The sequence below is a fragment of the Hyperolius riggenbachi genome, chromosome 10, assembly GCF_040937935.1.
Source record: "Hyperolius riggenbachi isolate aHypRig1 chromosome 10, aHypRig1.pri, whole genome shotgun sequence".
In the NCBI taxonomy this organism is placed as follows: domain Eukaryota; kingdom Metazoa; phylum Chordata; class Amphibia; order Anura; family Hyperoliidae; genus Hyperolius; species Hyperolius riggenbachi.
Window position 1 is genome coordinate 222,789,543 of NC_090655.1, and position 24,546 is coordinate 222,814,088.

Below are 24,546 nucleotides of genomic sequence, written 5' to 3' on the forward strand. Positions count from 1 at the left end.
TCTCAGAAGCCCAGTTCTCTGCCTTATCTTGAATCTGTTTCTGGACTGGATAGGAAGCCAGTGGAGGGATTGAAGGAGGGTAGCTGCCGTGGTGGAGCGATGGGAGGAGTGGATAATTCTGGCTGCCACATTCATGATGGACTGCAGTGGGGCAATTCCGGTCATAGGGAGACCAGATAGAAGGGCATTGCAGTGGTCAAGGCAGGAAATTATGAGGGCATGGATGAGGAGTTTGGTGGTGGCAGAAGTCAGTAAAGGGTGGATCTTGCAGATGTTACAGAGGTGGAAGTTGCAGGACTTTGTGAGGTTTTGGATGTGGGGAGTGAAGGAGAGTGCAGAGTCCAGGATGACTCCCAGACAGTGGGCTTAAAGTGAACCAAGCACCTTTTTAGCACTCAGTACATTTCTATAGCACATGAAAAATGCATGCCAACAATCTGTTTCATTATTAAAATAAACTTTCATTTTACCTTGTATTTTACAATCAAAGTAGTTTTATTAGCCTGTTTCAGCAGACCTGACCGTCCTCAGAGCTCTCAAGAAGCCAATTGTTTTATTGAGCTAATTACCCAGAAGTAAACAATAGCTTTTCATCGACAAAGGGGGTGGGTAATTAGGACTGTTTCTTCAAAGACATTGTGTGTGTCAAACAGTCCTAATTACCCACCCCCTTTGTTGATGAAGAGCTATTGTTTACTTCTCGGTAATTAGCTCAATAAAACAATTGGCTTCCTGAGCGCTCTGCAGACGGTCAGGTCTGCTGAAACAGGCTAATAAAAGGTAAAATGAAAGTTTATTTTAATAATGAAACAGATTGTTGGCATGCATTTTTCATGTGCTATAGAAATGTCCTGAGTGTTAAAAAGGTGCTCGGTTCACTTTAAGAGGTAGGGCGAATGGTAGTTTGGTTAACAGTGACCTTCACATCTGGGAAGGTCAGGAATGACCAGGGTGGGAAGATCATAAATTCCGTTTTCTCCAGGTTGAGTTTCAGGAAACCAGTCTGGAATGTAGATTAGATAAAATATAGAGTGTAGATAGAAAATAAGTTACTTGGTGCTTGCTTTATTACAACAATACATGTAAAATTAAATTGATTATTTAAACATAATCTTACCCTCTCTTCACACGTTTGTCTCCAGAGTTGACCAGGATCAGCAGTAGATTGACCAGGATGTTGTGAAGCCAATTGTGCACTAAGAAATGTTGATTATATGTAGATATAGTTTAGTTATGTAAAGGTAGCCATACATCTAGCGATGATCATGTGGATCATGTTTGTCTGTATGTACCTTATGACTATATTAGGAATTAGATTGTAAACTCCTCTGAGGGAAAACTCAGGTACCCTACCCATACATCTAGCGATGATGGGCAAATTTGACCAAGAGACAGATTTGTACCTTATAGAATGTAATCCTAGAGACATCTTTTAGCTGCCCATACACCGCAGGCCCATTCATGAATGATTTCTGTACGACATCTTTAGAACAATTTGCCTCCTGGCAATGCATCTGCAGACTCTCTGCGCCAGCCATGTCCCCCCATGCACTAATACCTTGCCTGTCCGATGTCTGTCGCTGTGTCCCCACCCTTCTTCCTCATTTGTGCCCCACGTGGGTGCTGGAGTATTGCATGTGGGGCATGTGTGACGTCGCACACACGCACACACACACACACACACACACCATTTGATATATGGCGGCAACCACTTGGGGGCACAAATGAGGAAGAAGAGTGGGGGCACAGACATCGGACAGGCAAAGTATTAGTGACTGGACAATGGGGGGAAGGGTTCATCTACATTTGGGGGGACGCGGGGTCTCCATTGCGAATGTCGTTTGCAATTATCGCATGCCGTTACTGCCGCACATTCAATCTAGGACGTAAGTCCAAAATTATCCAGCATGTCGGATTGATGCATTCAACAAATTTCTCCTGAAATTGTTCAAAAAGTTGATTAAAGCGGACTCAAACCAAACATTTTTTTTAATTCAAAGTATTTAGTTGCACCACTCTGACACATACAAAGAATAAATAAACACTCCTTCAAGCCTATGAGCATTTCAGTGCATGCTTTTCACCTTTCTCTTTTCATAACTAGGGTTATACAGGTGGCAGCCATTACTTCTGAGCTTAGTAGGAGGTTTTAGATCATGGGTGTGTTTGTCATCAGCTACCCTCCCTCACAGGGGCGTCATCTATGTGAAATCTCACACAAGCTGAGATCACCTCCCCTGTGACATCATCAGTAGCAGCCTGCGTTTTGTTTTTTATCTCCTCGACCAGTCTGCCGGATTCTGTCCCGGCAATATGAAAGGAAGGGAGGCAGGGCCGGATTTGGACTTCCCAGTACCCTAGGCCCGGTACCACCAACCACCAACCGCCCCCCCCCCCCACACACACACACACACACACTCAGGGTGCATACACACATCAGACCATAGTCTTTGGAAAATGAAGGATCACAGACCAATTTTACCCCTTCCATGTAGTATGAGGGCCATACCTACAAAGTCTATTCTATTGAGCTGAACTCCCCATCAGATAGAAATCTTTGCAAGATGCTGCACACAAAGATGCTGTACACATGCAACAGATCAGTATCTGCAAAAGATCTGTTCCTGCAAAAGGTCCGTTTCTGCAAAATGCATTCATAGTCTATGATATCTGCAGATCCTCATACACACCTTGTTTAACAAACATTCATCTGCAGATCAGATCCACCAGGATGGATCTTCAGATCTGCAGATGATTGTCTGATCTGCAGATAATTGTCTGTTAAACAAGGTGTGTATGATGATCTGCAGATATCATAGACTATGAATACATTTTGCAGGAACGGATCTTTTGCAGGAACAGATCTTTTGCAGATACTGATCTTTTGAACGTGTTCAGCATCTTGCAAAGATTTTTATCTGATGGGGAGTTCAGCTCCATAGAATAGACTGTGTAGGTATGGCTCTCATACTCCATGGAAGGGGGTAAAATTGGTCTGTGATCTTTCATTTTCCAAAGACTGTGGTCTGATGTGTGTATGAGCCTTTAGGAAAATGAAAGATCACAGACCAATTTTACCCCCTTCCATGTAGTATGAGAGCCATACTCTACACAGTCTATTCTATGGAGCTGAACTCCCCATCAGACAGAAATCTTTGCAAGATGCTGCACACAAAGATGCTGTACACATTCAAAAGATCAGTATCTGCAAAATATCTGTTCCTGCAAAATGCATTCATAGTCTATGATATCTGCAGATCATCATACACACCTTGTTTAACAGACATTCATTTGCAGATCCGATCCACCAGGATGGATTTTTAGATCTGCAGATGATTGTCTGATATGCAGATGAATGTCTGTTAAACAAGGTGTGTATGATGATCTGCAGATCTCATAGACTATCATTGCAATTTGCAGGAACAGATCTTTGGCAAGAACAGATCTTTTGCAGATACTGATCTTTTGTGTCTGTACAGCATCTGTGTGTGCAGCATCTTGCAAAGATTTCTGTCTGATGGGGAGTTCAGCTCCATAGAAAAGACTGTGAAGGTATGGCTCTCATACTACATGAAGGGTGGTAAGATTGGACTGTGAGCTTTCTTTTTCCAAAGACTATAGTCTGATGTGTGTATGAACCTTAACGATCACTTGTTTGCAGGATACCTATGAATGTTTTCTCTCTGAAAAATGATGAATAATTGTTTTTCCTGTTAGAGCAGTGAGTCCCTAATGCCTGGTACGCACCAGATAGATGGGTTGAATCGATTTTCCGATCACTTATACAAAGTCGATTAGAAAAATGATCAGAAATCAGATTAGACCTGTCAGAAATAATCAATTTGAACCCATCTATGGCCTAGTGCACACCAAAAACCGCTAGCAGATCCGCAAAATGCTAGCAGATTTTGAAACGCTTTTTCTTATTTTTCTGCAGCGTTTCAGCTAGCGTTTTGCGGTTTTGTGTAGCGGTTTTGGTATAGTAGATTTCATGTATTGTTACAGTAAAGCTGTTACTGAACAGCTACTGTAACAAAAACCGCCTGGCAAACCGCTCTGAAGTGCCGTTTTTCAGAGCGGTTTGCGGTTTTCCTATACTTAACATTGAGGCAGAAACGCATCCGCAATCCAAAATCTGCAGCAGCCCGGGAGTATGCGTTTCTGCAAAACGCCTCCCGCTCTGGTGTGCACCAGCCCATTGAAATACATTACCCTAGCGGATCCGCACCCGCAAGCAGATCGCAAACAGCAGCGGAAACGCTCCGGTGTGCACTAGGCCTATCTGATGGCAAATTGCATGGTGTGTACCGGGCATGAAGTAGCAGAGCGGCATTCATCTCCCTCTCTGCTCTTCTGTAATCACAGATCTGTTGCATTTATTTTATAGTATTTATTGTACTGATTCTTTCACAGGTGTTTTTTTACTGTTTGCCAACACGGTACAAACATATATTTTTTTAATTTTTAGTATATGTTATTACTTTTGGTATACAAAACAGAATGTAACAATACAAAAGTATACAACAGTACATTTGCAATTATAATTATAGAGAAGTTGTCTATCTCATACTACTGCAGACTACTGCTGCCTTTAAAATGAGCCAGCAAGGGGTTAAGATTTAGCTTAGAAGGGGCTGTCATAAATCTCTCTAAGGAAAAAAAACCCTTATCTATCTGTTTAAGATTTACAATCCAGGGGGAGAGAGGAGAAGGAATGGCTCAAGTCATTAAAGCAGCCCATACACTCAGCCGATTTTCTGGCCGACCGATCGATCGATCGATCGATCGATCGATCGCAAATCGGTTGTCCGATCGACGGCCGATTTCGATCGATTTCGATGGATTTCCATCGAACTAGCAGGGTGGAAAATTTAGGTCGATCTGATGAGATTGCTTATCAGTTTGCATTGGCCTTAATGGAAATCTGATGGCAAAAAAATGCCATCAGATCGAATTTCAACAGATTTCAAACTGAAATCTATTGGAATTCTATCCTGGTAAAAAATGTTCTAAAAACGCATCAGATAGATCATCAGATGCATTTCTTATCTGTCTGCTGCCAATCTGACGAGTGTATGGGCACCTTAACAGAGTCTGACCAGCAATACATTGTTTAGCCCAGCTTGAGTTGTAAAGTGGAAATAATTCTGTTAAAATGTTTACTTTTACTGGATCAGAAATTGTCTACATTGTGATCCATGTTTCTCTCACCCCTGGCAATAAACTGAAGCTTGTATGTTCAGGAGATAGCACTGTCTCATCGCACACCACGAAGTAAGGAAAATACACGGAGCTCTGGAATTCTGACTGTGTGCAGCAAAGCCGGGGCGCTTTCGGAGCAGGAGAAATGATTTATTTTGACATGCAGCCTCTTATCTCTCTCAGGTCCTGCCGCCCTTTTATCCTTCTGATTTTTTTCCGCCCTAGGCCGTGACCTTTGTGGCCTTTGCAGAAATCCGGCCCTGAAGGGAGGGGTTCCTCCAATGAATGTAAAATATTTTATATTTGTCATCATGCAGCTGAAAAAAGGCTGCTATTTATTATTATAATTTAGAAAATAGATTTTATTTCTGTAATCTTGTATTTTTAATTTGAGTCCACTTTATTCATGCTGTTGGTGGCACAGATTTTCATCCCATGCAATAAAAATTATTGAATCGCATGGTTGATCAGTCACCAATATGACAGATATTTGGACTCTATATTGCGCTGCGCAAGATGTCAGAGCTACTTACATACTACATAATAATAAAACTATATATATATATATATATATATATATATATATATATATATATATATATATATACACATACATACAGTGGTGTGTGGCAGTAATCAGGCCTGGGGGGTGACTACAGAAATTGCACTTAGGTATGATAAACCACAGTTAAGTTATTTTTAAACAAGGGGGGCAATCAGTTTTTCACACAGGGCCATGTAGGTTTTGAGTTTTTTTTCTCACTAAATAATAAAAACCATCATTTAAAACTGCATTTTGTGTTCAATTATGTTATCTTTGACTAATAGTTAACGGTTTTTGATGAGCAGAAACATTTAAGTGTGACAAACATGCAAAAGAATAAGAAATCAGGAAGGGGGCAAATAGTTTTTCCCACCACTGTATATATATATACTTTTGCAAACCACTGTATGTATGTATGTATGCATGTATGTGTGTGTGTGTGTATATATATATATATATATATATATATATATATATATATATATATATATATATATATATATATATATATATATATATATATATATATATATATATATATATATATATTATATATATATATATATATTATATATATATATATATATATTATATATAATATATGTGTGTGTATATATATATATATATATATATATATATATATATATATATATATATATATATATATATATATATATATATATATATACACACACATACATACTGTACATATTGTGGGTGGCAAAAGTAATCGGCCCCGTTGAAGTTTTCCATATTTTGTCATATTACTGCCACAAACATGATTCAATTGTATTGGAGTTCCACATGACAGACCAATACAAAGTGGTGTACAAGTGAAATGTGGAACGAAAATCATACATGATTCCAAACATTTAAAAAAAGAAAAATAACTGCAAAGCGGGGTGTGTGTTCAGCAACCATACTTTGTAGAACCACCTTTTGCTGCAATTACAGCTGTCAGTCTTTTAGGGTATGTCTCTACCAGCTTTGCACATCTAGAGACTGAAATCTTTGCCCATTCTTCTTTGCAAAACAGCTCCAGCTCAGTAAGATTAGATGGACAGAGTTTGTGAACAGCAGTTTTCAGATCTTGCCACAGATTCTCGATTGGATTTAGATCTGGACTTTGACTGGGCCATTCTAACACATGAATATGTTTTGTTTTAAACCATTCCATTGTTGCCCTGGCTTTATGTTTAGGGTCATTGTCCTGCTGGAAGGTGAACCTCCGCCCCAGTCTCAAGTCTTTTGCAGACTCCACAAGGTTATCTTCCAAGATTGCTCTGTATTTGGCTCCATCCATCTTCCCATCAACTCAGACCAGCTTTCCTGTCCCTGCTGAAGAGAAGCACCCCCAGAGCATGATGCTGCCACCACCATATTTGACAGTGGAGATGGTGCATTCTGAGTGATGTGCAGTGTTAGTTTTGTGTTTTTGTGTTCTGTGCTGTGTCCCCCACATGGCTTGTGGCAAACTGCAAATGGGACTTCTTATGCTTTTCCTATGCTTTTCTGTTAACAATGGCTTTCTTCTTGCCACTCTTCTATAAAGGCCAACTTTGTACAGTGCATGACTAATAGTTGTCCTATGGACAGATGTCCCCATCTGAGCTGTAGATCTCAAGTTGAGGAGGAGCTTTCTGCACAAAACTGATAGGACGGTAAATTCAGTCATTGAAAGGGGCTAGGATGAGGACGCAGCCTTATGTATGCTACCGGGGCCTAGAGCTGGAGACGGGCCTCCCCCCTGCTATACTGCTCCTGAGGGGCTGTGCAGAGTATTATTGGAGCGGAGAGAGCGCATATGTTAACTCCCTGTTTATTTGTCCTGTATTTAGTGTTAATTTCATGAAAGCGGAGTTAACTTTTTCCCTCTGTTTGATTGGCAGGAGTCAGTCATGCCAATCTGCATCGTCTCCAACTGCCCCAGCAAGTCCAACAAGAGCACCTACTGCCGAGGGGTCATGCTGCATGCCTTCCCCACAGACATCACCAGGATCAAGAGGTGGCTGCTGCAGACCGGGCAGGACTTCGGCAAAATCGATGAGTTTGCCGAGATGGTGTATTCCCGCGCCAAAACCAGCGCCTACCGGCTGTGCTCCCAGCACTTCACACCGAACTGCTACACACTGAAGAAAACATTGAAGAACGATGCTGTGCCCACCTTGTTCTCACACCAAAAGGTTTTATTGCCACCCCTCTCCAAGAAAGGGACAGGAAAAGTAAAAGGGAAAGATGACGGTAAGTGCACAATAGAAAATCTTGTCCATGTCGCACCTTGTTAGATAAAAGCAACAAAGGAAAGAGATCCTGCATAAATACCACCCCACTCTGAATATAGGTGAATAATAATCAAAAAGGGTCTTTATTTATACAAACAATTTTCATAAAAACACTTAGAATCAGAGTACAATAGGAACAGCACACCAATAATGAAATGCATCATGTAACTAACAATTATAAATTAATTCACCAAAACACTCCCAAAAATAAATGAACAGCAACTCAAATTTCTACCCAATAGCACAAAATAGTAAACCAATAAATTATACAGTTATAATATGAGGCTTCCATATAAAGTGCAATATTATTGGTGCGCTGTTCCTATTGTACTCCGATTTTAAGTGTTTTTATGGATATTATACAGTATGTATCAATAAAGACATTTTTGATTACTATTCACCTACATTCAGAGTGGTGTGATAGTTATACAGGATCTCTTTCCTTTGCTTTTTGCTAAACAGTATGAGCCTTTCTGCACACTCTTTTTGATAATTGATTATGGATTGTTGATCACTACGGTTGATGGTGCTTGTCCATCTTTGTTTATAGCGTACACCTTATTGGCTGTCTGCGGGACCTCTCATACCTGCCTGTTATTACAGGTATTTTGTAGTATATTTGGCGTATTTAAGCAAACCTGTGAGGCTTGCTATCGGTAAATGTAGAAACTTGCCTCGGGAGGGGGACTCCTCTGGATCTTAAAGGTGCTTCCCCTGTCCTCGTATGCCAGCTCCTTCTAGTGATGGGACTTCCCTGCGCATGTGCACTAGCACCGTCCTGCTTGGGCTCTGGTGTAAATAGCCGAACCCGATCTATGCTATTGCCCAGGTGCAAACGGCTCGGCCTGGCTTTTTCCGCAGAAAGCCAAGTGGAACGGTGCTATTGCACCTGCGCAAGTGGGTTCCAGTTCTAGACTGGGGCTGCGGAGGAGGTCAAGGGAAGCAGTCTTTAGGATCCAGAGGCTTCCCCCTCCTGAGGTAAATACCAGAGCTGTGGAGTCAAAGTCGAGGAGTCGGAGCAATTTTGGGTACCTGGAATCGGTGGTTTCGTAAACTGAGGCGTCGGACTTGGATGCTTTTTGTACCAACTCCACAGCCCTGGTAAGTATAAGACTAAGGAGTTGGAGCAATTTTGGGTACCTGGAGTCGGTGGTTTTATAAACTGAGGACCCGGATTATTTTTGTACCGACTCCCCAGCCCTGGTAAGTACCCCTCCAGGAGTACTTTTTTTGGTACAGTTACAAATTAAATGAACCTATATTTTCATTGGCAGTATATAAAATGTCACAAATGTTTTGACCAGCAGAGTTTTGTGATCACAAACAGTCTCACTTTACAGCTGTATTAAACTAGCCTTCTAACAAGAATAAATATGTGAATCTCTGGGAAGAGGAAGTGCCAAGAGCGTAATGCTACATACGCATCCAATTTAAATCTGCAGATGACTGGCCAATTTTACCACCCCTATCCGTCCTGTGCTGATATACTCTGTGCTGATGGGGGACTCTGTTCCCTCTCCTCACCTGTCCCTTCTGTTTGTTCTACATGCATATGACTTGTGTGTTTTTATTTTTCCCTAACAGTTGCTTCTAATTGGTCATTTTTCTAGATCATCTGTTGGTGGAGAAGGACATTAGTAACATGAGCATGTTAGACCTCATCCTGGAGGTAATATATTTGCTGACTGGAGAGGTGAGACTTATTAATAATTCTGTCACTGTAATGATACACAGTCCTAACTGGGATTTCCGTGGCTACATAATGGCAATGAATATGTTTATATACAGGACTGCCTTGTATTGAAGAAGCCGTCAGGTAGAGCCCTCACTGCGATCACAGTGCCTCCACGTCCCACCCTGACCTCTAAGAGATACAGGAAGATTCTTCAAGTTATCAAGAAAATGACAGAGCTGCTGAAAGGAGAGGTGAGCAGTGCTGGAAATTATGAGCTATTGTCCAGTAATAGCATTGGTGTGTTTGGAAGGTAACTGCATCATTATGTGTTCAAGTGAAGTGACAGGGATATGGAGGTTGCCATATTTATTTCCTTTTAAGCAATGCCAGTTGCCTGGCTCTCCGGCTGATCCTCTGCCTCTAATACGTTTAGCCATAGACCCTGAACAAGCATGCAGCAGATCAGGTGTTCCTGACATTTTAGTCAAATCTGTCAAGATGAGCTGCATGCTGGTTTCTGGTGTTATTCAAATCAAATTAGCCATAGATCAGCAGGGCTGCCAGGCAACGAGTATTGTTTAAAAGAAAATATATATGACAACCTCCATATACGTCTTGCTTCAGGTTCCCTTTAAGTAAGATGTCAGGATCTATTTTTCATTTTTTTCCAAGTAGGACGGGAAGAATTTAGGAGGCAAAAATCCCTACAAGGATGTCAAGAGTAAGAATCAGCAGCCTGTAACAGCTCCAGGTAAGAGGAGACTTTCACTTTTTTAAAGGAGAGAACAATAGGGAGGACTAGCCTAGCTGTACACATCCTCTAAACATGAACTGGGAAGGACCCATGTGTACTTATAAACCATACACCTTAAAAAAAAATCATATTGTTAGCTCTTCTTGGGCGGGGAGTAGCTAAAACTAAGTTCCTTTGGGGCAGATCTGTGGAGGCTTTTTATGTAAAGTAGAGGATGGTATTGAAGGTACACCTAGATTTTTCTATCATCTGACTGAACATATTATTTCTTTGTCTTCATAACTGTGTATGTGTTTTTTTCCAATATAGATGGATCCAATAACAGAAATCCATCAGAGACACATTCTGGTCCTCTTTATTCTCTGGATTCTCCCACTGAATCTTACAACATCCCACAACATTATCAGGTAGCTGGGCATCTCACCAAACACAAGGGTCCTTATTCAATTCACTTTTTCTCCTAAGTTTTCTCCGAGGTAATTTCAGAAGCAGAAACCTTTTATTTGCCAAGCACAACTGGGTCATGTCCAGAATCAGGTTTGGCACATACATGGCTCAGAGTAGAAATAAGACTATAGGTAATGTAACAAAGCACAATTAACAGCTGTGTCAAGCAGATACATTACGAAACAGTGTTCCACTATACAGTCTATCGACCTTGGTGGGGGAGGGGGAGGAGGGAGTGAAGGGTTGAGCGCTGGGAGTAGAAGAGCATGGAAGGGAGTTCAAGAGGGTGGACGCTGGCTACTCTTTCGGCCTCTGTGTCGTCAATCTAGATTGGAGGTGGGGTGGAGACATGCTTCCTGAAGTCGACTATCATCTCGATGGTTTTGGCTGCGTTAAAGACCAGCCTGATCTTCCTACACCAATGGCCTATTTTGGCAACCTCCTGTTGGTAGGCCTGCTTGTAGTTCTTGGTTACAAGGTTAAAGGGGACCCAAACCTAACATTTTTTTTTTTAATTCAAAATATTTAGTTGCACCACTCTGACACATACAAAGATAAATAAACACTCCTTCAAGCCTATGAGCATTTCAGTGCATGCTTTTCACCCTTCTCTTTTCATAACTAGAGTTATACAGGTGGCAGCCACTAGCAATTCCTCCTTTGCTGGACACCTCCTACTCCACCAGTTTGCCGGATTCTGTCCCGGCAATATGAAAGGAAGGGAGGAGTTCCTCCAATAAATGTAAAATATGTTATATTTGTCATCATGCAGCTGAAAAAAGGCTGCTATTTATTATTATAATTTAGAAAATAGATTTTATTTCTTGTATTTTTAATTTGGGTCCACTTTAACAATGGTGGTTTTGTCAACAATTTGATGACCTTGACATTTTGCCACAGGATCGATGACAGGACGCAGCCTTGTGGGGCACCTTTGTTTGTGACTCTTGGTTGAGAGGAGATATCACCCAGGAAGTCTGTAGGCATAGGGTGGGATGGACCTCAAGTGCTTCAAGATTGTTCTGTAGTATGTGGGGCAGATGGTTGTCCAGTAGGAGGTTGCTGGCATTCAAGTTTGATTTGTACAGATGGTCATTTTTAAGCTTCAGTCAGACATCGATGGCATCATCGTTGGATCTATTTGCTCTATACGTGAACTGAAAATAGGTCCAGTAGGGGACACCTTGGCAATAAAATGTCTTTTAAGCCACCAGTACGCAAGAAAATGCTTGGAATAATTCTGTCAGTAATTTTCCACTTTTTGTCTCTGTGTTGTATCATCTGTAGGGAGACTGTGTAGATTTTATTCAGTGATATTTTTCATATTCCTTCAAATCTCAAATCAATGTTTTCTGGATCCCTTGTAGAACATTGACCAGATAAATGTTAAAGAAGAAGAGGAAGAAATGTACGTGGATGGCGATGGCTCCTTTATCACAGATCCACAAGATCAATATACTGGTCCTTTTTATTCCCAAGATTCATCTGAGGAGCATTACAGATTCCCTCACTGTCAGCAGGTAGCTGAAACTGATGGCCATTATTAAATATCTAATGTGCAAGATAAGTTGTGGTCCAGGAGCTGGGGATACTGGGACTAGGATAAGATGTGTGTATGTGGATAGAACTGGTTACTGTGAACCTGAAGCGAGGAAACTTGCTTCAGGTTAAGGGATGGGAGGAGGCGCCCCAATTGGAACCAGTTAAAACATGAAGGTTGGCTTACCGTAAGGGACAAAAAACAGCAAGGACTAAGTAAAACAATATTTATTGAAAACACTATAGACAAAGCGTTTCACAGGTTGAATTCCGCTTCCCCAGGTCAGTAATTGTTTTTCTGCGATAAGCAACAAAGTTTGGAGAACCTACTAGCTTAATAGGCTCTCCATTCGGTGACACAAGTACTTCCGAAGGCTGCCCGAGAAGGGCCGATGAGGTGTTTGACCTAGCAGATTAAAGAACTTCACTGGGGCCCGGCACTGGAACAACGAGAGAGAGGGAGGAACGGGAAGGCTTTATGCTATCTGGAGCCTTCCCCCTACATAGGTAAGTATCTAACTTTTTGGTTTTTTTCCCTGCTTCAGGTTCACTTTAAGGGACAGAAAGCAAAGAGTGGTGGTAAACGGATCATACTCAAAATGGTAAACTGTTAGCAGTGGGGTCCTGCAGGGGTCAGTACTAAGTCCAATTATTTTCAATTTATCAATGATTTAGTAGACACAATACAGAGTAATGTAGCCACCTTCACAGATGACACATAATTGTTCAGAATAATTAACACTAAGCAGCACAGAGACATTTTACAACAGCATGGCCATATAGGCAGACACATGGCAGATGAAATTTAATGTAGATAAATGTAAGGTCACTTTGGACGTACCAGTGGTAGAGCTGGTGCATATAAGATAAATGGCATGTAGCTGGGAAAATGAGATTTGGAGATGGACTCCAGATGGCAGTCAGATGAATCCCTGGATCAACTCTGCCTGGAATTACCTAGTCATTATAGCCATGGATGTCCTTCAATGCAAGGAAAGCATCCAAGCCCTCTTTTAGGGCTCATTCACACTGGGGGTGTTTCTGAGATTTTTTTAAGCTCTGGCGATTTTCAAAATCACCCTGAAAGCCCTTGTGCAATGATTTTCTATGACAAAGTTCACATCTGAGCAGTTCGTTTCCGATCCGCTCAGATAAGAGGTGTATGGGTCATTCCTGAGGCGATTTTGCCTCAATGGAAGGTATAGGAAAACGCAAAACGCTCACAAAATTTGTGCAGCGATTGTGTAAGCGTTAAATACATTGTATTTATTCTTTTCCGGATCTAAGAGTTCACTTTCTCACTGACGTAAGGAAGTGAAAAAAAGCTCTGCAAAAGCGCTCAGAAAAGCGCTTAACAAAAACATCCAACGCACAGAAACCGAAAAGAAAACTTGTCAAAAAACGGCCAACGCGAGCGGAACGCAATGTGAACAAGGAATCCAAGATACCAGAGCTGAAATATATAGGAGAAACTGGGGAGCTGGCATGTATGGTGAGCTTTCCAGATGCCCACTGTTCCCCCCCATTCTCATTCCTGCCTCTCAGATTCTCTTAAATGCCCGTCTTCCGGATGGACAAAGTCGGGCAACACTGCGCCTGTACTAGCTGCGCGCATCCACTCTGCGCATGCGTGTGAGATCACGCTTACCTCATGCGCAGAGCGCTCCTTGACTAGGTCGCGCAGTATCCTTTAAATGCAGATAGACAATTTTACTATGGTAAAATATTCCAGATTTTAACCACTCTTACTCTAAAAAAACTCCTTCGTGAATAGATGGGAAAAAACTTTTTTTAAATATGGTGGTTTGTTTAGAGTAAAAGCTTGACTAATTTTCAGATGGATACAGAAGATGAGGCTTTGGGATATGAGATGGATGATGAGCCGTGGGAAGAGGAGGAGATTCTTTCAGAGATCAGCCCAGGTGAGGAATAAGGGAAAGAGTAACACCTAATTCAGCTCACCCCCCCCCCCCCCCCCCTCCCGTGTCAGTTAATTTAGAGACTGCTAGTGCCCAGTGGGGCTGCCAAGAGCTGTCATCTCCTAATAAAAGTAATGATGAAACAGAATGTGTCTAGTAGTAGAGTCAGAAGAAGCCAACAGGTCCTTGGAGAAGTTACAAGGAAATAGATCATGCTCACTGAGGGAGTCAGGAGGCATCCTATTCTATTTTGAAATTTTGGGGCAACAGTATGTATCCATTGGGGGAACCAGGAGACACCAGACCCCATTAGCAGTAACTGGGGGACCGTATGTGCCCAGTGGGGGAGTCAGGAGACTTCAGCCTCTATTAGAAGTAATGGGGAGACAGTATGTGCCCAGTGGGGGAGTCAGGAGACATCAGCCTCTATTAGAAGTAATGGGGAGACAGTATGTGCCCAGTGGGGGAGTCAGGAGACACCAGCATTAGAAGTAATGGGGAGACAGTATGTGGCAAGTGGGGGAGTCTGGAGACATCAGCCCCCATTAGAAGTAATGGGGAGACAGTATGTGGCCAGTGGGGGAGTCAGGAGACATCAGCCCCTATTAGAAGTAATGGGGAGACAGTATGTGCCCAGTGGGGGAGTCAGGAGACATCAGCCCTAAGAGCCTCCCCCCTGCGTCATGCTCCCATGTATAAAAGAGGTGGGCTGTCTCTCTCTCTGGTGTTTCTTATACAGCCCAGTAAAAGTGCTGTCACTCTTCAATTTATTCACAGACACCGGAGTGACTGAAGATGTTAAACTTGAGGAAGAGGAAAGTCTTGTGGTGATTAAAGAGGAAGAACTTCCTGTAGAGATTAGCACAGGTGAGTGATAAACATGATGTGTGTGCAGTGAAATTTGTCATTCTATTCCCTCTGCAGTTTCTTAGCAGAAGGGCTAGGGTTAGTTCTACCTCCTGCACCAGCTGTCAATAACCAGGACTACATGTCCCATGATCCCTGGTAGTGGCCTTTAATTGCTAATACTTAACTATTCAGGAAGTATTTTAATGCGCAATCAAAGGATTGTTTAAGCAGTGGTGCTGGACAGATGATTTGGGCAGGTTTTCTGTGTGACAACGCTGAATGCCAATGGAAGTAAAAGGGGAGAAAGTCTGTGGCCAGTGGGGGAGACAGGAGCCACCAGCATTAGAAGTAATGGGGAGACAGTATGTGGCCAGTGGGGGAGTCAGGAGCCATTAGCCCCTATTAGAAGTAATGGGGAGACAGTATGTGGCCAGTGGGGGAGACAGGAGCCACCAGCATTAGAAGTAATGGGGAGACAGTATGTGGCCAGTGGGGGAGTCAGGAGACATCAGCCCCTATTAGAAGTAATGAGGAGACAGTATGTGGCCAGTGGGGGAGACAGGAGCCACCAGCATTAGAAGTAATGGGGAGACAGTATGTGGCCAGTGGGGGAGTCAGGAGCCATTAGCCCCTATTAGAAGTAATGGGGAGACAGTATGTGACCAGTGGGGGAGTCAGGAGACACCAGCATTAGAAGTAATGGGGAGACAGTATGTGGCCAGTGGGGGAGTCAGGAGCCATTAGCCCCTATTAGAAGTAATGCGGAGACAGTATGTGGCCAGCGGGGGAGTCAGGAGACACCAGCATTAGAAGTAATGGGGAGACAGTATGTGACCAGTGGGGAAGTTAGGAGACATCAGCCCCTATTAGAAGTAATGAGGAGACAGTATGTGCCCAGTGAGGGAGTGAGGAGACATCAACCCCTATTAGAAGTAATGGAGAGACAGTATGTGGCCAGTGGGGGAGTCAGGAGACATCAGCCCCTATTAGAAGTAATGGGGAGACAGTATGTGGCCAGTGTAGGAGTCAGGAGACACCAGCATTAGAAGTAATGGGGAGACAGTATGTGACCAGTGGGGAAGTTAGGAGACATCAGCCCCTATTAGAAGTAATGAGGAGACAGTATGTGCCCAGTGAGGAAGTGAGGAGACATTAACCCCTATTAGAAGTAATGGAGAGACAGTATGTGGCCAGTGGGGGAGTCAGGAGACATCAGCCCCTATTAGAAGTAATGGGGAGACAGTATGTGACCAGTGGGGGAGTCAGGAGACATCAGCCCCTATTAGAAGTAATGAGGAGACAGTATGTGCCCAGTGGGGGAGTCAGGAGCCATTAGCCCCTATTAGAAGTAATGAGGAGACAGTATGTGGCCAGTGGGGGAGTCGGGAGACATCAGTGCTAATAGAAGTAATGAGGAGACAGTATGTGGCCAGTGGGGGAGTCAGGAGAAACCAGCATTAGAAGTAATGGAGAGACAGTATGTGACCAGTGGGGGAGTCAGGAGACATCAGCCCCTATTAGAAGTAATGAGGAGACAGTATGTGCCCAGTGAGGGAGTGAGGAGACATCAGCCCCTATTAGAAGTAATGGGGAGACAGTATGTGGCCAGTGGGAGAGTCAGGAGACATCAGCCCCTATTAGAAGTAATGGGGAGACAGTATGTGGCCAGTGGGGAGTCAGGAGACACCAGCAGTAGAAGTAATGGGGAGACAGTATGTGACCAGTGGGGGAGTCAGGAGACATCAGCCCCTATTAGAAGTAATGAGGAGACAGTATGTGGCCAGTGGGGGAGTCAGGAGACATCAGCCCCTATTAGAAGTAATGGGGAGACAGTATGTGCCCAGTGGGGGAGTCAGGAGACATCAGCCCCTATTAGAAGTAATGGGGAGACAGTATGTGGCCAGTGGGGGAGTCAGGAGCCATTAGCCCCTTTTAGAAGTAATGAGGAGACAGTATGTGGCCAGTGGGGGAGTCGGGAGACATCAGTGCTAATAAAAGTAATGAGGAGACAGTATGTGGCCAGTGGGGGAGTCAGGAGAAACCAGCATTAGAAGTAATGGAGAGACAGTATGTGACCAGTGGGGGAGTCAGGAGACATCAGCCCCTATTAGAAGTAATGAGGAGACAGTATGTGCCCAGTGAGGGAGTGAGGAGACATCAGCCCCTATTAGAAGTAATGGGGAGACAGTATGTGGCCAGTGGGAGAGTCAGGAGACATCAGCCCCTATTAGAAGTAATGGGGAGACAGTATGTGGCCAGTGGGGAGTCAGGAGACACCAGCAGTAGAAGTAATGGGGAGACAGTATGTGACCTGTGGGGGAGTCAGGAGACATCAGCCCCTATTAGAAGTAATGAGGAGACAGTATGTGGCCAGTGGGGGAGTCAGGAGACACCAGCAGTAGAAGTAATGGGGAGACAGTATGTGGCCAGTGGGGGAGTCAGGAGCCATTAGCCCCTATTAGAAGTAATAAGGAGACAGTATGTGGCCAGTGGGGGAGTCAGGAGACACCAGCATTAGAAGTAATGGAGAGACAGTATGTGCCCAGTGAGGGAGTGAGGAGACATCAGCCCCTATTAGAAGTAATGGAGAGACAGTATGTGGCCAGTGGGAGAGTCAGGAGACATCAGCTTCTATTAGAAGTAATAGGGAGACAGTATGTGTCCAGTGGGGGAGTCTGGAGACATCAGCCCCCATTAGAAGAAATGGGGAGACAGTATGTGGCCAGTGGGGGAGTCAGGAGACATCAGCCCGTATTAGAAGTAATGGAGAGACAGTATGTGGCCAGTGGGGGAGTCAGGAGACATCAGCCCCTATTAGAAGTAATGGGGAGACAGTATGTGGCCAGTGGGGGAGTCAGGAGACACCAGCATTAGAAGTAATGGGGAGACAGTATGTGACCAGTGGGGAAGTTAGGAGACATCAGCCCCTATTAGAAGTAATGAGGAGACAGTATGTGCCCAGTGAGGGAGTGAGGAGACATTAACCCCTATTAGAAGTAATGGAGAGACAGTATGTGGCCAGTGGGGGAGTCAGGAGACATCAGCCCCTATTAGAAGTAATGGGGAGACAGTATGTGACCAGTGGGGGAGTCAGGAGACACCAGCATTAGATGTAATGGGGAGACAGTATGTGGCCAGTGGGGGAGTCAGGAGACATCAGCCCCTATTAGAAGTAATGCGGAGACAGTATGTGGCCAGTGGGGGAGTCGGGAGACATCAGCCACTATTAGAAGTAATGGGGAGACAGTATGTGCCCATTGGGGGATCAGGAGACATCAGCCCCTATTAGAAGTAATGAGGAGACAGTATGTGCCCAGTGGGGGAGTCAGGAGCCATTAGCCCCTATTAGAAGTAATGAGGAGACAGTATGTGGCCAGTGGGGGAGTCGGGAGACATCAGTGCTAATAGAAGTAATGAAGAGACAGTATGTGGCCAGTGGGGGAGTCAGGAGAAACCAGCATTAGAAGTAATGGAGAGACAGTATGTGACCAGTGGGGGAGTCAGGAGACATCAGCCCCTATTAGAAGTAATGAGGAGACAGTATGTGCCCAGTGAGGGAGTGAGGAGACATCAGCCCCTATTAGAAGTAATGGGGAGACAGTATGTGGCCAGTGGGAGAGTCAGGAGACATCAGCCCCTATTAGAAGTAATGGGGAGACAGTATGTGGCCAGTGGGGAGTCAGGAGACACCAGCAGTAGAAGTAATGGGGAGACAGTATGTGACCAGTGGGGGAGTCAGGAGACATCAGCCCCTATTAGAAGTAATGAGGAGACAGTATGTGGCCAGTGGGGGAGTCAGGAGACATCAGCCCCTATTAGAAGTAATGGGGAGACAGTATGTGCCCAGTGGGGGAGTCAGGAGACATCAGCCCCTATTAGAAGTAATGGGGAGACAGTATGTGCCCAGTGGGGGAGTCAGGAGACATCAGCCCCTATTAGAAGTAATGGGGAGACAGTATGTGGCCAGTGGGGGAGTCAGGAGCCATTAGCCCCTATTAGAAGTAATGAGGAGACAGTATGTGGCCAGTGGGGGAGTCGGGAGACATCAGTGCTAATAAAAGTAATGAGGAGACAGTATGTGGCCAGTGGGGGAGTCAGGAGAAACCAGCATTAGAAGTAATGGAGAGACAGTATGTGACCAGTGGGGGAGTCAGGAGACATCAGCCCCTATTAGAAGTAATGAGGAGACAGTATGTGCCCAGTGAGGGAGTGAGGAGACATCAGCCCCTATTAGAAGTAATGGGGAGACAGTATGTGGCCAGTGGGAGAGTCAGGAGACATCAGCCCCTATTAGAAGTAATGGGGAGACAGTATGTGGCCAGTGGGGAGTCAGGAGACACCAGCAGTAGAAGTAATGGGGAGACAGTATGTGACCAGTGGGGGAGTCAGGAGACATCAGCCCCTATTAGAAGTAATGAGGAGACAGTATGTGGCCAGTGGGGGAGTCAGGAGACACCAGCAGTAGAAGTAATGGGGAGACAGTATGTGGCCAGTGGGGGAGTCAGGAGCCATTAGCCCCTATTAGAAGTAATAAGGAGACAGTATGTGGCCAGTGGGGGAGTCAGGAGACACCAGCATTAGAAGTAATGGAGAGACAGTATGTGCCCAGTGAGGGAGTGAGGAGACATAAGCCCCTATTAGAAGTAATGGAGAGACAGTATGTGGCCAGTGGGAGAGTCAGGAGACATCAGCCCCTATTAGAAGTAATAGGGAGACAGTATGTGTCCAGTGGGGGAGTCTGGAGACATCAGCCCCCATTAGAAGAAATGGGGAGACAGTATGTGGCCAGTGGGGGAGTCAGGAGACATCAGCCCGTATTAGAAGTAATGGAGAGACAGTATGTGGCCAGTGGGGGAGTTAGGAGACATCAGCCACTATTAGAAATAATGGGGAGACAGTATGTGCTCAGTGGGGGAGTCAGGAGACATCAGCCCCTATTAGAAGTAATGGGGAGACAGTATGTGGCCAGTGGGGGAGTCAGTAGACATCAGCCCCTATTAGAAGTACTGGGGAGACAGTATGTGGCCAGTGGGGGAGTCAGAAGACATCAGCATTAGAAGTAATGGGGAGACAGTATGTGGCCAGTGGGGGAGTCAGGAGACACCAGCATTAGAAGTAATGGGGAGACAGTATGTGTCCAGTGGGGGAGTCTGGAGACATCAGCCCCCATTAGAAGTAATGGGGAGACAGTATGTGGCCAGTGGGGGAGTCAGGAGACATCAGCCCCTATTAGAAGTAATGGGGAGACAGTATGTGGCCAGTGGGGGAGTCAGGAGACATCAGCCCGTATTAGAAGTAATGGAGAGACAGTATGTGGCCAGTGGGGGAGTCAGGAGACATCAGCCACTATTAGAAATAATGGGGAGACAGTATGTGCCCAGTGGGGGAGTCAGGAGACATCAGCCCCTATTAGAAGTACTGGGGAGACAGTATGTGGCCAGTGGGGGAGTCAGGAGATACCAGCATTAGAAGTAATGGGGAGACAGTATGTGGCCAGTGGGGGAGTCAGGAGACATCAGCACCTATTAAAAGTAATGGGGAGACAGTATGTGGCCAGTAGGGGAGTCAGGAGACATCAGCATTAGAAGTAATGGGGAGACAGTATGTGGCCAGTGAGGGAGTCAGGAGACATCAGCCCCTATTAGAAGTAATGGGGAGACATTATGTGCCCAGTGGGGAAGTCAGGAGGCATCAGCCCCTATTAGAAGTAATGGGGAGACAGTATGTGCCCAGTGGGGGAGTCAGGAGACATTAGCCCCTATTAGAAGTAATGGGGAGACAGTATGTGCCCAGTGGGGGAGTCAGGAGACATCAGCCACTATTAGAAGTAATGGGGAGACAGTATGTGACCAGTGGGGGAGTCAGGAGACATCAGCCCCTATTAGAAGTAATGGGGAGACAGTATGTGCCCAGTGGGGGAGTCAGGAGACATTAGCCCCTATTAGATGTAATAGGGAGACAGTATGTGGCCAGTGGGGGAGTCAGGAGACATCAGCCCCTATTAGAAGTAATGGAGAGACAGTATGTGGCCAGTGGGGGAGTCAGGAGACATCAGCCCCTATTAGAAGTAATGAGGAGACAGTATGTGCCCAGTGGGGGAGTCAGGAGACACCAGCAGTAGAAGTAATGGGGAGACAGTATGTGGCCAGTGGGGGAGTCAGGAGCCATTAGCCCCTATTAGAAGTAATAAGGAGACAGTATGTGGCCAGTGGGGGAGTCACGAGACACCAGCATTAGAAGTAATGGGGAGACAGTATGTGGCCAGTGGGGGAGTCAGGAGCCATCAGCCCCTATTAGAAATAATGGGGAGACAGTATGTGGCCAGTGGGGGAGTCTGGAGACATCAGCCCCCATTAGAAGTAACAGGGAGACAGTATGTGGCCAGTGGGGGAGTCAGGAGACATCAGCCCCTATTAGAAGTAATAGGGAGACAGTATGTGGCCAGTGGGGGAGTCAGGAGACATCAGCCCGTATTAGAAGTAATGGAGAGACAGTATGTGGCCAGTGGGGGAGTCAGGAGACATCAGCCACTATTAGAAATAATGGGGAGACAGTATGTGGCCAGTGGGGGAGTCAGGAGACAGCCCCTATTAGAAGTGATGGGGAGACAGTATGTGGCCAGTGGGGGAGTCAGGAGACATCAGCCACTATTAGAAATAATGGGGAGACAGTATGTGCTCAGTGGGGGAGTCAGGAGACATCAGCCCGTATTAGAAGTAATGGAGAGACAGTATGTGGCCAGTGGGGGAGTCAGGAGACATCAGCCACTATTACAAATAATGGGGAGACAGTATGTGCTCAGTGGGGGAGTCAGGAGACATCAGCCCCTATTAGAAGTAATCTGGAGACAGTATGTGGCCAGTGGGGGAGTCAGTAGACATCAGCCCCTATTAGAAGTACTGGGGAGACAGTATGTGGCCAGTGGGGGAGTCAGAAGACATCAGCATTAGAAGTAATGGGGAGACAGTATGTGGCCAGTGGGGGAGTCAGGAGACACCAGCATTAGAAGTAATGGGGAGACAGTATGTGTCCAGTGGGGGAGTCTGGAGACATCAGCCCCCATTAGAAGTAATGGGGAGACAGTATGTGGCCAGTGGGGGAGTCAGGAGCCATTAACCCCTATTAGAATTAATGGGGAGACAGTATGTGGCCAGTGGGGGAGTCAGGAGACACCAGCATTAGAAGTAATGGGGAGACAGTATGTGGCCAGTGGGGGAGTCAGGAGACACCAGCATTAGAAGTAATGGGGAGACAGTATGTGGCCAGTGGGGGAGTCAGGAGACATCAGCCCCTATTAGAAGTAATGGGGAGACAGTATGTGGCCAGTGGGAGAGTCAGGAGACATCAGCCCCTATTAGAAGTAATAGGGAGACAGTATGTGGCCACTGGGGGAGTTTGGAGACATCAGCCCCCATTAGAAGTAATGGGGAGACAGTATGTGCCCAGTGGGGGAGTCAGTAGACATCAGCCGCTATTAGAAGTACTGGGGAGACAGTATGTGGCCAGTGGGGGAGTCAGGAGACACCAGCATTAGAAGTAATGGGGAGACAGTATGTGGCCAGTGGGGGAGTCAGGAGACATCAGCACCTATTAGAAGTAATGGGGAGACAGTATGTGGCCAGTGGGGGAGTCAGGACACACCAGCATTAGAAGTAATGGGGAGACAGTATGTGGCCAGTGGGGGAGTCAGGAGACATCAGCCCCTATTAGAAGTAATGGGGAGACAGTATGTGGCCAGTGGGGGCGTCAGGAGACATCAGCACCTATTAGTAGTAATGGGGAGACAGTATGTGGCCAGTGGGGGAAGCAGGAGACATCAGCCTCTATTAGAAGAAATGGAGAGACAGTATGTGCCCAGTGGGGGAGTCAGGAGACATTAGCCCCTATTAGATGTAATGGAGAGACAGTATGCGGCCAGTGGGGGAGTCAGGAGACATCAGCCTCTATTAGAAGTAATGGTGAGACAGTATGTGGCCAGTGGGGGAGTCAGGAGACACCAGCCCCTATTAGAAGTAATGGGGAGACAGTATGTGGCCAGTGGGGGAGTCAGGAGACATCAGCCCCTATTAGAAGTAATGGAGAGACAGTATGCGGCCAGTGGGGAGTCAGGAGCCATCAGCCCCTATTAGAAGTAATGGGGAGACAGTATGTGGCCAGTGGGGGAGTCCGGAGACACCAGCCCCTATTAGAATTAATGGGGAGGCAGTATGTGGCCAGTGGGGGAGTCAGGAGACATCAGCCCCTATTAGAAGTAATGGGGAGACAGTATGTGGCCAGTGGGGGAGTCAGGAGACATCAGCCCCTATTAGAAGTAATGGGGAGACAGTATGTGGCCAGTGGAGGAGTCAGGAGACATCAGCCCCTATTAGAAGTAATGGGGACACAGTATATTGCCAATGGGGAAGCTAAGAGCTGTGACTCCAAAGAGCCTCCTCCCTGTGTCATGTTGCCATGTGTAATAAGAGAGGTGGGCTGTCTCTCTCTCTGGTGTTTCCTATACTCAGTAAAAGTGCTGTCACTCTTCAATTTATTCACAGACACCGGAGTGACTCAAGATATCAAAGATGAGGAAGAGGAGAGTCTTGTGGTGATTAAAGAGGAAGAACTTCCTGCAGAGATTAGCAGAGGTGAGTGATAAATACATTGTGTGTGCAATGAAAGTCTTAGCAGCATGCTAGGGTTAGTTCTACTTAGGGATGGTCAATGAGATGCAAATCATTTTGAGTTGATGCAGGATTCTGCAAATGTTGTACACAAATTTATGCATCTGGAAATTGAGATTGAGATTTTACCTCAGCAAGATTTGATTTGTTTATGTTTAAGGTGCATGCATTTGATAAGAACATTTGCATAATGCTGCATCAACTCGAAATTATTTGCATTTTGTTGACCATCCCTGGTTCTACCTCCTGCACCAACTGTCGACAAACAGGACTACATGTCCCATGATCCCTAGCATTGACTTTTAGTTGTTAATATTTCACTATTCAGGAGGTATTTTAACTAGTTACTGCACAGCGTGCAATATATGTACGCCCTGCAGAACTTCATCTGAAGTGACGTAGATATTCATTCGTACGGCGCTGTGGGGGCTGCGTGTTCTCGTCGCTGCCCGTTAGTAGGGAGAATAAAGAGAACCCGAGTTGGGTTCTAATAATCCTATTAGCACACAGAGGCTGGGTCTGCACATAATGCCCAGCCTCTGTTGCTATACCGCCTCCCCCCCAGGACTCTCCTGCGCTCTGCTGTCCCCATAAATCACACAGCTGTGCTAGCGACATCGCTAGCCGGCTGTTTACATTTGCACTGCCATTCAGCTCCGCTCCCCGCCTCCT

General features: G+C 45.2%; 1 protein-coding gene across 6 annotated transcripts in view; it reads left to right on the forward strand.

The window, feature by feature from the left end:
• LOC137534587 (gastrula zinc finger protein XlCGF48.2-like) overlaps positions 1–24,546 on the forward strand; it is a 44,814-nt gene that overhangs the window by 12,666 nt on the left and 7,602 nt on the right. For all 6 annotated transcript variants that reach the window (XR_011024371.1, XM_068256154.1, XM_068256158.1 and 3 more), the window contains 9 exons: positions 7,636–7,987; positions 9,639–9,721; positions 9,817–9,954; positions 10,379–10,454; positions 10,767–10,864; positions 12,272–12,424; positions 14,281–14,365; positions 15,140–15,229; positions 23,749–23,838. Coding sequence is in view for 5 of the 6 variants with exons in the window: in XM_068256154.1 (XP_068112255.1) it covers positions 7,645–7,987; positions 9,639–9,721; positions 9,817–9,954; positions 10,379–10,454; positions 10,767–10,864; positions 12,272–12,424; positions 14,281–14,365; positions 15,140–15,229; positions 23,749–23,838 (1,156 nt within the window). In the remaining variant the exon portion in view is untranslated. The remainder of the gene's footprint in view (positions 1–7,635; positions 7,988–9,638; positions 9,722–9,816; positions 9,955–10,378; positions 10,455–10,766; positions 10,865–12,271; positions 12,425–14,280; positions 14,366–15,139; positions 15,230–23,748; positions 23,839–24,546) is intronic.